This window comes from Lygodium microphyllum, chromosome 14, assembly GCF_053477565.2.
Source record: "Lygodium microphyllum isolate KBCC chromosome 14, Lygodium_microphyllum_v1.1.10, whole genome shotgun sequence".
NCBI classification, from domain to species: Eukaryota; Viridiplantae; Streptophyta; class Polypodiopsida; order Schizaeales; family Lygodiaceae; genus Lygodium; species Lygodium microphyllum.
The window spans coordinates 71930853-71946285 of record NC_141148.1 but is presented as its reverse complement, the minus strand read 5'-3'; the positions used below and the strand labels follow the sequence as shown (position 1 = coordinate 71946285).

Sequence of the window (15433 nt, the reverse complement as noted above, 5' to 3'; positions counted from 1 at the left end):
AGACAGGTTTTTGGCTTATCATGTGCATTGTAGTGTTTTAGGCATTTAAGATGGATACATATCTCTTTGAATATCTCTTGGGCTTGTTGGGATACATGGCTTGATAGCACATCATGGCCTTGGATACATGGAGTTTTGACATTTGGCTTAATGGCTATATGGCTTGACATTACATTGACGTTGGATCTTCTTTCAAAATCACACATCTTCTTAAGGTGATTACATAAATCAGTTTGAGGCAAAGGACAGTGTGAATAAGGCTGCTTGGACCACTTTTGAGAGCAATAGTGTGAACACACATTAAAAAAGTTTGAGTGTAAAGGTGAGATTGAGCTAGGTCTTTTTTCCAACCTAAAGCCTTAGAGTTCAGGGAAAATTAAAAAAAAATGAAACATGGCGATGGCCAGGGCCTCCGCGTCATTTCTGAGCAGGTCCGTGGCGTATGTTTTTCGCCGGGCCTCTGTTCTTCCTGGCAAGAAGAGTGTTTCCATGTTCAAGACTTCTTGAACTATACGCTCGCCCCCTGCTTACTTCTTGTCTTTACCATAAATAAGACCGCTAAGCCCCACAGCTGCACTGTTGCCCTCATTACTGTCCTTGGCCTTCTTCTTGAGCGGCTGGAAATGGTTGCCATACACATACTCCAATGTGAAACCTTCCTCATTGTCAAAGAGGAGCAGGTGGCCGTGCCACTCCCAGATGCGGAAGCCAGTGTTGGTGTCCTCACGACTGGAAACACAAATGTTGTGGTCGCCGATGGAGATGGCCTTGCCAAAGTTGGGCTTGAGAGAGGCCCAATCACTAGAGGTGATGGTTTGCACGACCTTGGCCTTGAGGGCAGCCTCCTCGTGGGCAATCCTGGTCTTGCCGCAGATGTCGGCACCAGGGGGAAGGGTAAGGTTGAGGCCACTAAGGCTACTGAGGGAGTTCATGCCATCGATAAAGGCATTGCGCAAGTCTATGTTTTTCAAGAAGGTGTATGGATCCATGGCGACCCTTCTTCTACACCTTCCACCTCTACTGTTTAGAAGATTTTTCACAGCTATCCGTGTACCTTAAGGTAGCTGACCATAGTACATAGTCTTGTATCCACCCTCACCAAGCACATTGGAATCAGAGAAAGAATTAGTCACAGCCTCTATCATGCGGCTCAGAGCTTACAAGGAAGAAGAAAACACACCAGTAGCTACCTAGCTCAGCCACCCATGGCTCTGATACCATGTTGAGAAATACGGATCTAGAGCTAATTAGCTATGGTGGACGCAAATCAAACACACAATACATGATAGATAGAAGAGATTGTAACTCAAGTGAATTAGGTTCCAAGATAGATTAACTTGGACTCATAAACACAATCTTGAGTGACTCAAAGTGAAAGTACCATTACATTGAAATGAGTGTCAAGTACATGCCTTTATAGCTTTTTGGATAGTACCACTGTACCTCACTGTGCATATGGGATTTTGGACATCTCTTCTTAGAGCTTCTAGAGCATACATCTTTGTCATATCTCTCATACAAAGCCACTTATGGGAAAGCCTCTTTTGGGCACACATTCAGCCTCTATGGGCATACATCATTTGCTATTCTCAACACTGAGATCTTTGGTCTCTAAGGTCTCTGTAGGGACATCAACAAGATCATCCTCTATCAAAGGGAATTCTTCATATGCACTTTCATAACCTGCTTCATTTTCTTCCTCATCATTTTCATCCTCTTCCTTTGGAGGCTCTGTCTCTACTTCTGTAGAGGCTCTATAAGAGAATAACAAATCTTTTGCCTCTGCATCTGCTTCTACTTCTGTCACAGCTTCTAACTCGACTTCAGGCTCTGGCTCTGTGTCTGTTACTATCTCTGTGATTGTCTCTGTATCCATTCTGTCTCTGTTCTATATCCACTTTGTATCTACTCTATCTCTGTACTATCTCTACTCTGTAATTGTACTCTCTCTGTAGTACTGTCTCAGCTCTATCTTTGCGATGTCATGTAACAGGGAGAATAGTACATCCATGCTTCTATTTCACTGTCAGAGGTGATTTCAGAAGTTAGTTCTACTTGAGGCAGGAGGTATTCACATATGGACAAGGATTTTACTTCCCTTGGCAGTTGGCTTACAGTGCCCACTCTTAGGGACTATGCCTCTGTTTTCTTAGGAAAGATCTACTTAACAGCCTCTTCATCTCTTGATGTACCATCTGTTACCTCGTTAGAGGAGTCAGTTATGACTTTGATGGATGTGGATCCATTGCCTTTTTGCGATCCATACAACTTTAACACCACTTTGTTGGGTCCTCTTCCTAGGGTCAAGGTTTCTTTGAACCATTCCGTCCTGGCTCTTGCTTCAAAAAGCCAAGGTCTTCCCAACAACACAGGGTATGAGGTCCCATAAGAATTTGGTTTGACCACCAGATATGTCAACCAGTAGTCTCTTCCTGCAAGGGTTGTTTTTACGTATGGGAGGATGCCCAACAGTTGACTCTGCTTTGGTCTGCCAATCTGATAAGCCACTGTGTAGGTTGAATTCCTTGCAACCCTAAGTCCTTCATTGTGACATCCATCATTATGTTTACTGATGAGCATCCATCAATCAATGCATATAAAATGAAGCATCCTTCTATCCATACACTAATCTCTAGGGTTCCAAGATCTAGGAAGGCATTAGCCACATCTACTTCCTTTACAAGCTCTGGGGCCTTATTAGTCTTAGTTGCTATTGAAGGAGCGATCCTTAGTCCACGTCTTCTTGTCAAGATGCTTTTGAATTTCTTTCGGCAGCTGGGAGACAGCATCAACAAACTGTTGGAATGTTAGGTTAGGTTTAAAAGTATCTAGGTCTTTGACCAAGTCATAATCTTTGATAGGATCCACAAGCTTCTCCAGCCGGGTGCTAGGGAATGGGGCTACACCCATTTTCATATTTCCTTTTTCTTCTAATAATTATAGCATCAGAACTTCTTCTATTTCTAGAGGTGCTTCTGTATCATCTATCTCCTAGACCTCTAGTCTTGTCTCTAGGACTGTCTCTGTAACTCTCTGTGGCACTATAGTGCTCTGTACTGCACTTCTCTGTCCTATACTGCTCTGTCCCTCTGTGGATAGGTTGAACTTCACAGTCTTTGCAGAAGAGTTATTTTCATTCTAAAAAATTGGTTCCTTCTTCTTGGTACACGTAACAGCAGTAACTTTTAGCTTTACCAAATTGGAGACAGGCTCTTGTGCCTTCTGTTGGCTATCAGTGGCATTGGCCTTTACAGGGGCTGGACTTGGATAGTCCTTTGCAGTGTGGCCTTCACATTTGCATCGGTTGCATAAGGGCTTGTAGTCCACAGATCATCTAGGGTTTGGACAATTCGGGGAGATATGTCCCTTTTCTCCACACCTGTAACATTCCACCTCTAATCTCTGACCACTGCCAGGAGACAGGCTCTTGTGCCTTCTGTTGGCTATCAGTGGCATTGGCCTTTACAGGGGCTGGACTTGGATAGTCCTTTGCAGTGTGGCCTTCACATTTGCATCGGTTGCATAAGGGCTTGTAGTCCACAGATCATCTAGGGTTTGGACAATTCGGGGAGATATGTCCCTTTTCTCCACACCTGTAACATTCCACCTCTAATCTCTGACCACTGCCAGACTGTCGGCCTCTGTAACTTTGAGAAGGAAACCTCCTCGGACCAAAATTAGGACCAAATTCTCTAGGTTTTAGTCCAATATCATGTGTTGTCATTTTGGATTCTAGCAAGTTGAATCTTGCATTTTCATCCTTCTGTCTTTGTTCATGCATCTCTTTGAGAGAGCAAATATCCTCTGTATGGTTCTTCCTCAAACAGTAGGAACAAAAGGCTCCAGGAATGGTTGGTTTTTGGGTATATTCAGTGGCTAAATTTCCCGCTTGATGAAACTTTCCACACCATGTATTAGAGTGCATCACATCTCTTCCAGCTCCCACAGGAGTGGATATATTGGCGGTATTCACCTTCAGCATCTGTAGCTGCTCTATAGTAATCACATCCATAAGCTCTTTCTTGATACTTGCAACTGAATTGGATAAGTAGTCCTTCATATTTTCACCTCCTGAAGTACTTGTAGTGGGATTTTGTGAAGCCTCTCTAATTACTGCATACACTGGTTGGGTTGATCCAGAAGGTCCCTTGTTCTGGATCTCATTCAGAGCTCCTACTGAGACTTGGGGTTGTTGATTCCAGTTGGTAGGGTTCCACTATTGTTGAGTCTCCATTGGAGGAACTGTTTGAGTCCACTATTGTTGTGGTTGAACCATCATTTGAGGCACTGTCGTCTATGGCGACCACAGTGGGTTAGGTGCGTTATACTGTGGCATTGTTTGCATCTGGGGATAGGGGTAGGGAACTTTCCCTGGGATTGCATTTGGTGGGTATACCATTCCTGGCATGGGAGGAGGTAAGACTCCTCTTCTTGGAGTCATTGACAGCCTTGCTTCAACTTTGTCATACAATCTTGCACCTTCCACTGCAGCTTGCAGATTGACTGGTCTTCTCAATTCCACGAACTTGCAAAATTTTGGTTGTAGGCCCTTGAGAAACACTCCTTTCTAGATGCCTTCGTCTAGATGATGGTTAGTCCATCTCTTCAAGATGGATTCCATTCGCGAGACATAAGCTTCTACTCTTTCTCTAGAGGACTGACTTAGGTTCATGAACTCCTCTCACATCCGCTCTTCGAAACCTTCATGCCTGAATTTAGTGAGAAAGGCCAACTTCAGATCCTCCCAAGTGCCAAAATTTCCTGCTGCTTGTCTCTCATACCACTGAAACGCCGCGCCCTTGAAAGTGGCAGGGAATATTGCTAACCAATGCTCAAGGGTTCTGGCATTGTTAGCCACACATGCTACCATGAACTCTGTTACTTGAAGATCAGGGTCTTCATTGTACTCTTCCTTAAAAAATAGCAATGGGACTACATTTTTTGGCATGTCATCAATATTTCTAGGATGGATCTAACTAGGAAGGGGACCTTGAGTCGCCATGGGGACTTCTGTAAAGAGTGCTTTTAGGGCGTCAAAGGAGGCTTCTGCTGCAAGCTCGTTCTCAGCTTTGATTTTTTATTTCTCTCTTCTCACACACCTCTGGAATCGTTCTAACACTTGCCTCTTTATTGCATCATTCATCACGGGGTTGGCTCCAACCAGTTGGTCTAGACTCAATAGGATAGTATCAGAGGGGGCTTCAGTCTCTGATGGATTCTCTAGCCAACATCTCTTCTACTTCCTTCTTTTCAACATCTCTGAATTCAACTTTCAAACCACTATAGAGGGGAAGATATTCTGTTCTGAAAGTAACAAAACTTATTCTTCTTAAGATCATTGTTGTGTCATTATAATAATGCCAGCTTCTGAGGGTTTCAACAGTGTATGTTGTTAAAAACACTCTGTCTACCAACTTCCAATGGGTTGCTAATTGGACAAACAGAAGATTGTCAGTGCACCAAGCATCCCACGTATCTTGCTGTTGAGCATCCACACAAAAATTCCAACTCTTTTCCTTCTTATCTTCATGAACCTCCACCGACCAAGACTCTTGAAGCTTCTTCACAATCTCCCACTTGATGATGTCTGGAAACTTCTCAATGAATGCCAAATCTTCCAGAATTTTCATTCTCTCTGTTTCTGCTCTTCAGTTTGTTCCCAAACAGCTTGCCACCAAGATGTAAGTTTCTGCTACTTTAACAAGAAGAGGAAATAGTCCACCACTTAGAGCATGCATCATGATGGTGATATGTTTCTACCATTGTGGGATGATATTCTTGTGGAAAGTGGCTTTGATAATGAGAAATTCCAACTCTTCAGTGGAAGAAGGAACTTTGCAAACATCCATTGAATTTTTTTCTTCTTGGCAATGCCATTTCCTTCATTTTCAGCCTCTTCTGGTACTTGTTGATGGCAAGTTTCCCCGGCTATGCACAAAAAACATGGAGCCCCAAGAGGAACACCAAGGAAAAGGGAATTCTCTTGCAAGAAAATCTATCTTGTAACATCAACATTTCATTCTTTTGATCATCAAATCCATGCTACATACAGAAGACAATCAGAACAAAACAGAAGGTATACATAACCAATCAGAACATCATAGAGCTTCATATCTCCACTGAGAATCATCATGAACTTCAAAAAAATAATCAATATCATCCAAAACACTCTAAAAAATACTTCCATTAACAACCATACATCACTGTAAATCCATCAAAAATCAATCATTCAGTCCTCAAAAACAACAAAAATCAGTCAAAATTTCAGTCTTTTTCCACTCTCAACATGGGGACAACCACGAGGAGTACAAGACTACCATAAAAGCCGCAAGAAGCCAAAAGCAAGAAGGCACATCTTTAAATATAAAGACGCAGCCAAAACCTTTATAAAAGAGTGCGAGGATCCCTCCTATGCAATTTGTAACCTTGAACGAGCAATAGGACTAAGCTAGGAAGAGAGCAGGACAATGGGAAAAAGGGCCTAGGGCGGTGTAAGAAAATGGTAAAAGGGACCTAGGGCCGTGTAAGAGAGCAGGACAATGGGAAAAAGGGCCTAGGGCCATGTAAGAAAAGGGAGATAAAGGGATGACAACCCAAAAGGAATTTAGGGTTTTGTATATAAATTTTAAAAAGTGAATGAGAGCTCATTCTAGGCGAGTGAAAAAAAGCTTATTCTTCTTCTTCTCTTCTCTTGTCTTCTTGCTTGTGCTTGAGTGAGGGAGTAAGTGAGTGTGAGAGAGTGAGGGAGTGAGTGTGTGAGAGTGAGGGATTGAGGAGAAGAAGTCCTCCCATCTCCTCTCTTCATCTTCTTCTCTTCTCTTCTTCTCTCTTGTCTCACGCGACTATGGAGGATGGAGTTTGACATAAAGGGATTGAGGTTTCTTGAGTTTGCCTCAAGGATCATGGAGCTACTGATGTGCAAGAGAGAGGAAGGTACCCAATCAAGCATCAAGGTAAGCTCGCTACACCCCATGTGTAAGGATAGTGTGTTGGCTATGTGAGAGGTAGCCATGGCCGCTCGGCTTGAAATGCTTGACCAATAATTAAGCAGTCTGTAGGTCTCGGGGGTTGATCAAGAGAGCTGCCTTCATTTTGGTTCCATTGCCGGTGAAAGGTGAGAAGGATTAAAGCTTGCTTGGAAGAGCTATGGTGGGAAAGAAAGAGCAAGAAAGAGAGAGAGACCAAATGGAAACTCCAAACAGTCATAATGTGTGACTGGGCCTTCCTTTATTCAAACTATCACTAAAAGAATAAAGAATAAAGTGACAGTGATGGGCGCCCACCACTTGTCTGCAGTGTGCAATGGCAGGTAGTGTCAGTTTGGTAATACACAAGTGGCTAGGCAGAGGCACCTTTATCCCCAACAACCTCCCACTTAAAGGCGAATCTACCCCAGTGAGGAGTGAAAAAGAAAAAGAAAAGACAGTATGTACACATGTATAGGATGAGGAAAAATTTCATCTCATATAATGCCCATCAATCTCTTGAGAAAGACAAAGCGCTTAGTGATGAGGCTTTTCGTGAGTAGATCCGTAGGATTTTTGTTAGTGGAGATCTTGACAAGGTCAATAGACTTGTCTTCCACAACCCCATGTTGAAATGATACCTCAGCTCAATGTGTTTTGTCTTCACATGGAAAATTAGATTATTGGCTAGCTAAATAGCACTCATAGAATCCGAATACAGCATAGGTATAGAATCAACCTCAAGGTCATGAACCAAACAGCCCAACCATATGGCCTCCTTGCAAGCCTCAATGGTTACAACATACTTAGCTTTAGTGGTAGAGAGATCTATACACTTTTGAACCCTGGACATTCAAGAGACAGCACCTCCAACATAGGTGAATACTCAGCTTTAGTGGTAGAGAGATCTATACACTTTTGAACCCTGGACATCCAAGAGAGAGCACCTATGGCATAGGTGAATACATAGCCAGAAGTGGACTTCCTACTATCTGCATGTCCTGCATAATCAAAGTCTGTGTACCCCACAACTCTTGTATCCTGGCTGTCATAGCGAATACACATAACTGCTATGCCTTTCAGGTATCTCATGATACCCTTCACGACATCCCAATGTTTCTTGCCAGGTGTAGCTATATAGTGTGCCACAACACCAATTGCAAAGGCAATATCTGGTCGAGTGGCTATCATGGCATACATCAAACTACCCACAGTTGATGCATAAGGGATCTTGGCCATCTCGGCCCTCTCCTCATCCATCTACGAATAGTCGGCTTGTGAAACCTTCACATAAGAAGGTAATGGATAGCCAATAGGCTTCACATCCTACATTCAAAAATGCTCAAGGACTTTATGAATGTACGCCCTCTGTGAGAGGTAGAGTAGTCCTTGATGCCTATGGCACTTAATGCATATACCAAGAGTGTGAGAGGCTTGTCCCGAATCCTTCATCTCAAAGCTCTTCTTGAGCTAAGATTTAAGAGCATCCAGCTCATATGAGCTTTTCCTGCTATCAGGATATCATCCACATAAGGTACCAAAATAAGCAATGAGCCATCATGGCCTTTCTTCGTGTAAAGACATGGATCCATAGCACTCCTATTGTAGGCGTGTGACTACATAAAGGCATTAAACTTATGATACCACTTCCTAGGTGCCTACTTCAAGCCATAAAGACTTTTCTTCAACTTGCACACTAGGTGTTCCCTGCCAAGTTCTACAAAGCCCTTAGGCTACTCCATGCAAATCTCATTATGCAAATCCCCATGCAAAAATGCAGTCTTGGCATCCATCTTATACATGTCCAAGTCAAGTTGCGTGACTAAGGCCAAAACCAAATGTAGGGTGGTCATCTTGACCACATGAGAAAAGACCTCATCAAAGTCAACTCCATGCCCATGTTTAAAACCCTTAGCAATAAATCTTGCCTTATAAGCCGGCTTGGGTGTCTAGGAGTACTTTTCACCTTGTACACCCATTTGCATGGCAGAGTCTTCTTGCCATCAAGTAAGGAAACCAAATCCCAAGTCATATTCTTATGCAAGGAGTCTATCTCAAATTTCATAGCCCTCTCCCAGGAGTGACTGTCATCCCTATGCATACCCTCATCATAGCTGAGAGACTCTCCTGCATCTGTAACCAAGACATAATGCATCAAGGGCTCAAATCGATGAGGTATACGTTTAGCTCTAGTAGATCGTCTCACTAAAAGCTCTACACTACATGTCTAGCATCCTGTCCAACACCCTATCCATGTGTACCAACTACTGGTACAGGCTGTCCAACTGGCTATGCATGGAAATCCAAACCACTGGAAGGTGATCTATTGATGACATGCACAACTGTACTAAGTGCCTCTGCCCAAAATCTCTGTGGTAGGCCTGCATGGCTAAGCATACTACATACACGCTCCTGTATGGTTCTATTCATCTGCTCAGTCGACCATTCTAGGGTGGGGTATAGGGGGTAATCAACTGACGCTTAATACCCCTCTTGTCACATAGCTGCTCAAAGGCATGTGACATATATTCTCCCCCATTTTTAGTCCTAAGGCATTTCATCCTATGCCTAGTCTGGTTTTCAACCAAGGAAAGCCATCTCTGAAACACAGCCAAGACGTCTGAATAGGGTAATCCCAGACTTATGCAAAAAATTGTTAATGAACATCACAAAATAATTTTCACCACCCATAGACTGACAAGGCATGAGCCACAGATATCCAAATGTACCAATGCTAGGGGCTCACTCATGCATGTCCTACCAAAATTCTTATGTGTATTCTTAGTCTGTGCACCATAAAGACAATGCTCACATGAATCAAAAATTGCATAGTCAAGGGGTGGTAAGTACTGCAAACCAAAAATCATTTTCATTCCCTTCAAGGAAATATGGCCCAAATGAGCATGCCAAAAAGATACATGTGGAATGGAAGTGACTAACAAAACATGGTCAATAGAGGACCCATCAAATACAGGAGGATACGCTGATAGCCTTGGCACCTTTAGCAAGCACAAGTCTACCACGGGTGATCTTCCAGGTAGAATCCCCAAATGAAACATGAAATCCAGCATCATCAAGCTTCCCTATAGACATAAGACTATATATAAGCACAGGTACATGACATGCATCTTGTAACAGAAAAGTACTACTAGTAGAGAGTTGCAGCCATGCATCCCTAATGCCAACAATAGTAAGTGACATGTCATCACCCAAGCGAACTGAACCAAAGACAGAGTGCGGTAGGAATGGAACCACTCATAGCATGGTGTAACATGAAATGAAGAACCATAATCCAAAAGCAAACACTACGCATACATAGAGTGAACCTCGATCAAAGAACCTCAGTCAATGGCATAGCATCACAAGAACTAGCAGCAAGTATGTACTCCCCATCATAGTAGTGATCAGTCTACATGAAATTTATCTCCTCAATTTTCACACTAGATTTCGCATGCATAATGTTGTGATCAACGGACTTTTCCTATACTTTGTCTTTTCCCTTCTCTTTGCGCTTCTCATTGCGCACCTCATGACACTATGGGCATATGTGACCCTTCTTGCGGCAATGATGGCATGTCACATTAGCATTTCTTCCACAAGACTTGCTACGCAACTTACCATGCAACTAAGACCTAGACTTCTGCAAGTCTCTGCCATGGCCATTCCCACTGTCATTCTTGTCATTACCATCTCTTTCTCTAACAATCAAAGCATGGACATATGGGAGACTTCCAAGTTCTTACAGTTGATCTCTTCTTGTAAAGAGTACTCTCTATATCAAGCAAGTTCAAAATAGTAGCAGGAGCACATGAGGCAGTGCAAAATACATCCCATGACTCACTCAGAGTCCCAAGAAAAAATAATGAAGTAACCTCATTATTAAAGGGAATGCCCTGCAAAGTCAAGTTCTTGAGAATAGCATGGAACTGGCTCAAATGAGTAGACATCGTCATATTCTCCTTCATGCACAGGTCCTTAAGTTGCTTCAACCAATACATCTGACTTGCTAGACTTTTCTTGTCATAGAGGTTTTTGATCTTATCCCAAAGCTTCCAAGCACTATGTGCTTCCTCAACCACATTGTAATGCACCTGTTTAGTGAGAGACAAGATGAGGGTGGACTTGCATAACTCATCAAGCTCATCCCATTCGTCATTAGTCATAGTTTCAGGCTGCTCAACATGCATACTTAATGACTTTATCTGTTGTTTCTGCACCAATGCCTGCCAAACTTGGCTCTTCCAATAGGCATAATTCGTACCATCAAGCTTAATGATGTTGAAGATAGCACTATCATTGGAAGAAGAACCCATAATGCAATCCAAAATGGTGTAAAGAGTTTAAAATTGCTTGCTATTTTTTGCTGTAAACAGTTAAAATACCACCAAAACCAAGGCAAAATGACCACAAACTGATAGCTAATGATGCTCCCCACCAAGGACTATCAAAAGTACATAAAACTAGGATGATTCAACATGAAAATTCTATGTCGTTCCTTGCATAACTACTTGTTGTAATAAATTACAATTAGGTACAATGAGAGCAAATTGTATGCAAAATGAATGCACCAAGTCAACCACTGACTATCAAATCATAACCAGCATCAAGCGGACATAAATTAGCATGTGACAATGATATGGACATCAAGTAAACACCCAAGCATGTCAAATGAATCCATCAGTAAGCCGGTACACCCCCTATGTAATAGAGCAAAGTGTACACAACACTGACAAGACCTGACACAAAGAGGTGTATGCTCAAGGAGTGTAAAGCCCAAATCAGCCCAAGTACATCTGTGAGGACCACCGCATATCAACCATGAAACATCCAAGTGAAGATCCCAGTCTCAACTATCCGAATGCTCAAGTAGCATAAACCGCTTGCTCAATGTCTATTGTCAAGCATATCAAGATGCTCCCACTAGCACAAAGTCCATAAATATCAAGCAAATAAGCTCAACAAGGGCATATGATAGCATCAGTGCCAAAAGATCCAAGATCAAGCATCAATAAGATCTCATGAGCATATAGGTCGTGCAACATGTGTACATAGCATACATAGACATCAAGTACATCCAAACTATAACTCTGGCAAGCTAAGAAATAGCCAAAGCAAGCTCCAAGCAATCAAATTTCAAGCCAAAGAAAGGCTTAGTATTATCTAACTCCAAATAATGTAATGGACATGTAGTAGTGGCATAGGCCAAGCATGTCAAGACCGGTCATATATAAGCAAAGTACATGCCATAAGTACATTGAAGATGAAGATCCCAATGCTATGCGAAGCAAGCTCAAGATCAACCAATGATTCAAGAGCAAATCCAAGCTCTATGTCAATCCCCGAGAGTCACTACATCAATGTATACATCCAAGACCAAGCTCGAATGCAATAGGCATATCTAAAAATAAACAAAAGAGCTTCAGCCCTGAATATTCCAGCAGCAAATAAATGTCCAAAATTGAGCAAACAATGGCTCAATCCAAGCTCAAAACCATAGGCAAACAATAGGCATACTTCTCCATATGTATAGGCACTAATCGAGCATAATCGGGCATCAAATGACCATGTAGCATAGGCATAAAATGTAATGACACGAGGCTGCCCTATTTTGGGCTACCTATGGACTGTGTAAAATAGTCAATGGCTAAGAATATTCAGCCCCAAAAGCATCTCATATCATAGGAAAATGTTCACCTAGCATTCAGGACCAACTGAGCAACCAATGTCAATGCCAACCAAGCATAAACATAAAGTTCTGATGTAACACTATTTGTGGCTGCCTGTGAACTATGAAAAGTAGTCCTAGACTGAGGTAAGTTAGTCCACAAATCAATACCAATGATAACCACTAATGTAGAGCATCAGGGGGGTGTTTCCAAGTGCCAAATGAAGTGTTTTCAAGCTGCCAATGAGTGCCTAGGGAGTGCTGAAGTAAAAAACGAACTTTTTTGCAGGTCATCAAGCTAGCCCAAACTAAATTGGGGCATGTGGAAGGGCTGGGCAAGGTCAAGGCAAGGTTGGGGGAGTAGTCAAGGATCCCCAAGAGCTCCCTCTTGAAGGGCAAAGTCACCGGTAGAGAGTAGGCATCACAAGAAGCAAGAGGACATGGCTGCCTTGCTTCATAAAACCTATGGACTAAAGTAAAATAACAAAAGAGAGCTCCAATACCTCTAAAGGAATGTTGTGAGGATGCCCAAATGGGTCGGATAGGTGCTTGGAAATCTGGGGAGTGACGGGAGCTTAAGAGACTTGGCTATGGCTGTCTTAGGAAGGAGACCCAATGAGTGTAAGTAATCGATAGGAAGCTAAAGGATTCACAAACCAAGTCAAAATGCTCGAGCAACCATGCTCTGATACCATTTGAAAGGTGAGAAGGATCGAAGATTTCTTGAAAGAGCTATGGCGGGAGAGCAAGAGCAAGAAACAGAGAGAGAGAGAGAGAGAGAGACCAAATGGGAACTCCAAATAGTCACAATATGTGACCGCCATGCCTTTCTTTAGTCAAACTATCACTAAAAGAATAAATAATAAAGTGACAATGACGAGCATGTGCCACCTACAGTATGCACTGGCAAGTACTATCAATGTTGTAATACACGTATAGCTAGGCAGAGGTGCCTTTACCCCCAACATCCGGAACCTACAGATTTGAGCCTTGAGCACCGCATGCTTCAAATCGAGCATGGAAGTAGGGTTTCATCACTGAACCAGTGCTTGAGGTAGATAGGAGATTTGGTCATTTTGATCTACAAAACAAGTAAATATTTTGGTTTTTTGATGTGTAGACGAGTAGGATGATTCAGCCCAAGCATTGTCGTGATTTTTTTTTTGCATTAAGGTAGGTTAGGACTAAAAGATTATGAGAAAACAGTAGGGTTTTGCTACTATAGATAGGACACAACTAGGAAAGAGCAGAGGCTTCCACGCCTAATGACTAAGGAGGCTAAGTTGGGATGACTGAGTAAGGAAGAACTCTAAAATCCCAAGGACAGGGGAAGCTCGTTTCTGCACACTGAGAGTAAAAGAGAGCTTAAGAGCGAGAGAGACTTACTGATCACACAGAGGAGATCACGCGTGTTGATTTTGGTGTTTTCGACCAATCCAGGTACATAAAGATCTTCTTTATGTGCCATTTATTTGATCTAGAAGGTATGACATGGGGCCATAACAAGTGCTTGGAGAAATTGGCCAAGATGCATCGCAACACGTCGTCGGGTTCATAGTCAACCACTGTGTCCTAGTCTGACTCCCAAAGTCGAGCATCCGCCGACTAGGAGAGTCAAACCATCACCCCGGGTCTGATTGGACCACTCCTCTATTTGGACACACTTGACTATCGGACCAAGCACTTTGGTCCGCCGATCAAGCCACTCATCCAATCATGAACACCCACCCATCTAGTCGGATGACCTTCACTAGAGTCAAACCACCAGAATTAGACCGTTCGATTCTCAAAATTGGACCAGTGGGTAGAGGAAAATAGAACTAGTATAAGGACCACTCCCTAGGGTAGGACCAATTGGGGCACATTGCGGAACACCCCTAGAAACCCGACCTAGCTCACCAAGGCCAAAGACTAGAGAAAACCGCAATGGTGCAATCTAGTAGCCTTGGCCACCAACCTGACTTAGAGCCATACTAGGTCATGGATAAGCCAAGGGGATAGCCATACCTATATGATTGCTTGTTTTTTTTATGCACCCCAAAGTGATTTTTTTAACATAAGGCCACCAAAAGGACGGAAAGCTTGAATTTGCACCATGCACAATAGAACACCTAGTACTGAGTGTACATAAGTCGAGGACGATTTTCAATAACAAGGAACGCATGCAAACATAATAACTCAAAGGAACCCACCAATAGGAGGAGACCCAAAAACACAGTCAGGTACTGCAAAGCCCCATTAATAGGGCCGTCAATGATAGCAACAGGACAGAAAGAACAACAAGATTGAGGGCAAAGCACTACCAGAGCTACTCAAATCTATCGACAACCTCGTGAAGCAGCAGGAAGCATGAATGATGTCAAGAGTAAACGCAGATCAGGGAGATGATAGCTAGACTTGGGTGAGTTCCCAGTCGCAATCCAAGGCATGTTCAATGCCTGACCAGAACAGTAATCCATTGTAGGCCAGTAGAGGACATACTGGCAAGCCTAGAGGAAGAGAGGAAAGTAATTAGGAAAGCACTATAGGGAATAGCAGCCTACAATTGCAAACAAAGATCTAGGAAGCTATAGCATGACATAGATATGAATGAAGCGTGACACATGCTAGCCTTAGACAGCAAAAGCAAAGTGGGACCAAACACAGAGAGCAAGAGAGCGCTAGAGGCAGGACCTCACGTTGGGCGAGCAAGCGGCTCATGGACAACACGGCTACTAAGAACAAAGGCATCAACACTAGCAACCTCTCTACTCTCAGGCCTAGGAATTACTCAAGGGTCAAAGAGCCAATAAAAAATCCCTAT

At 42.9% G+C, this 15433-nt stretch overlaps 1 protein-coding gene across 1 annotated transcript; it reads right to left on the bottom strand.

The window, feature by feature from the left end:
• Positions 1–527: 527 nt before the first annotated feature.
• On the bottom strand, positions 528–989 carry LOC148025722 (uncharacterized). Its single transcript, XM_087692009.1, has one exon. It carries the CDS (start codon positions 987–989, stop codon positions 528–530), a length of 462 nt encoding a protein of 153 aa, XP_087548135.1.
• Positions 990–15433: the final 14444 nt, after the last annotated feature.

What these genes read in the sequence shown, in the direction of transcription:
- LOC148025722 (XM_087692009.1), bottom strand. Translation starts at nt 989, where the DNA reads ATGGATCCATACACCTTCTTGAAAAACATAGACTTGCGCAATGCCTTT.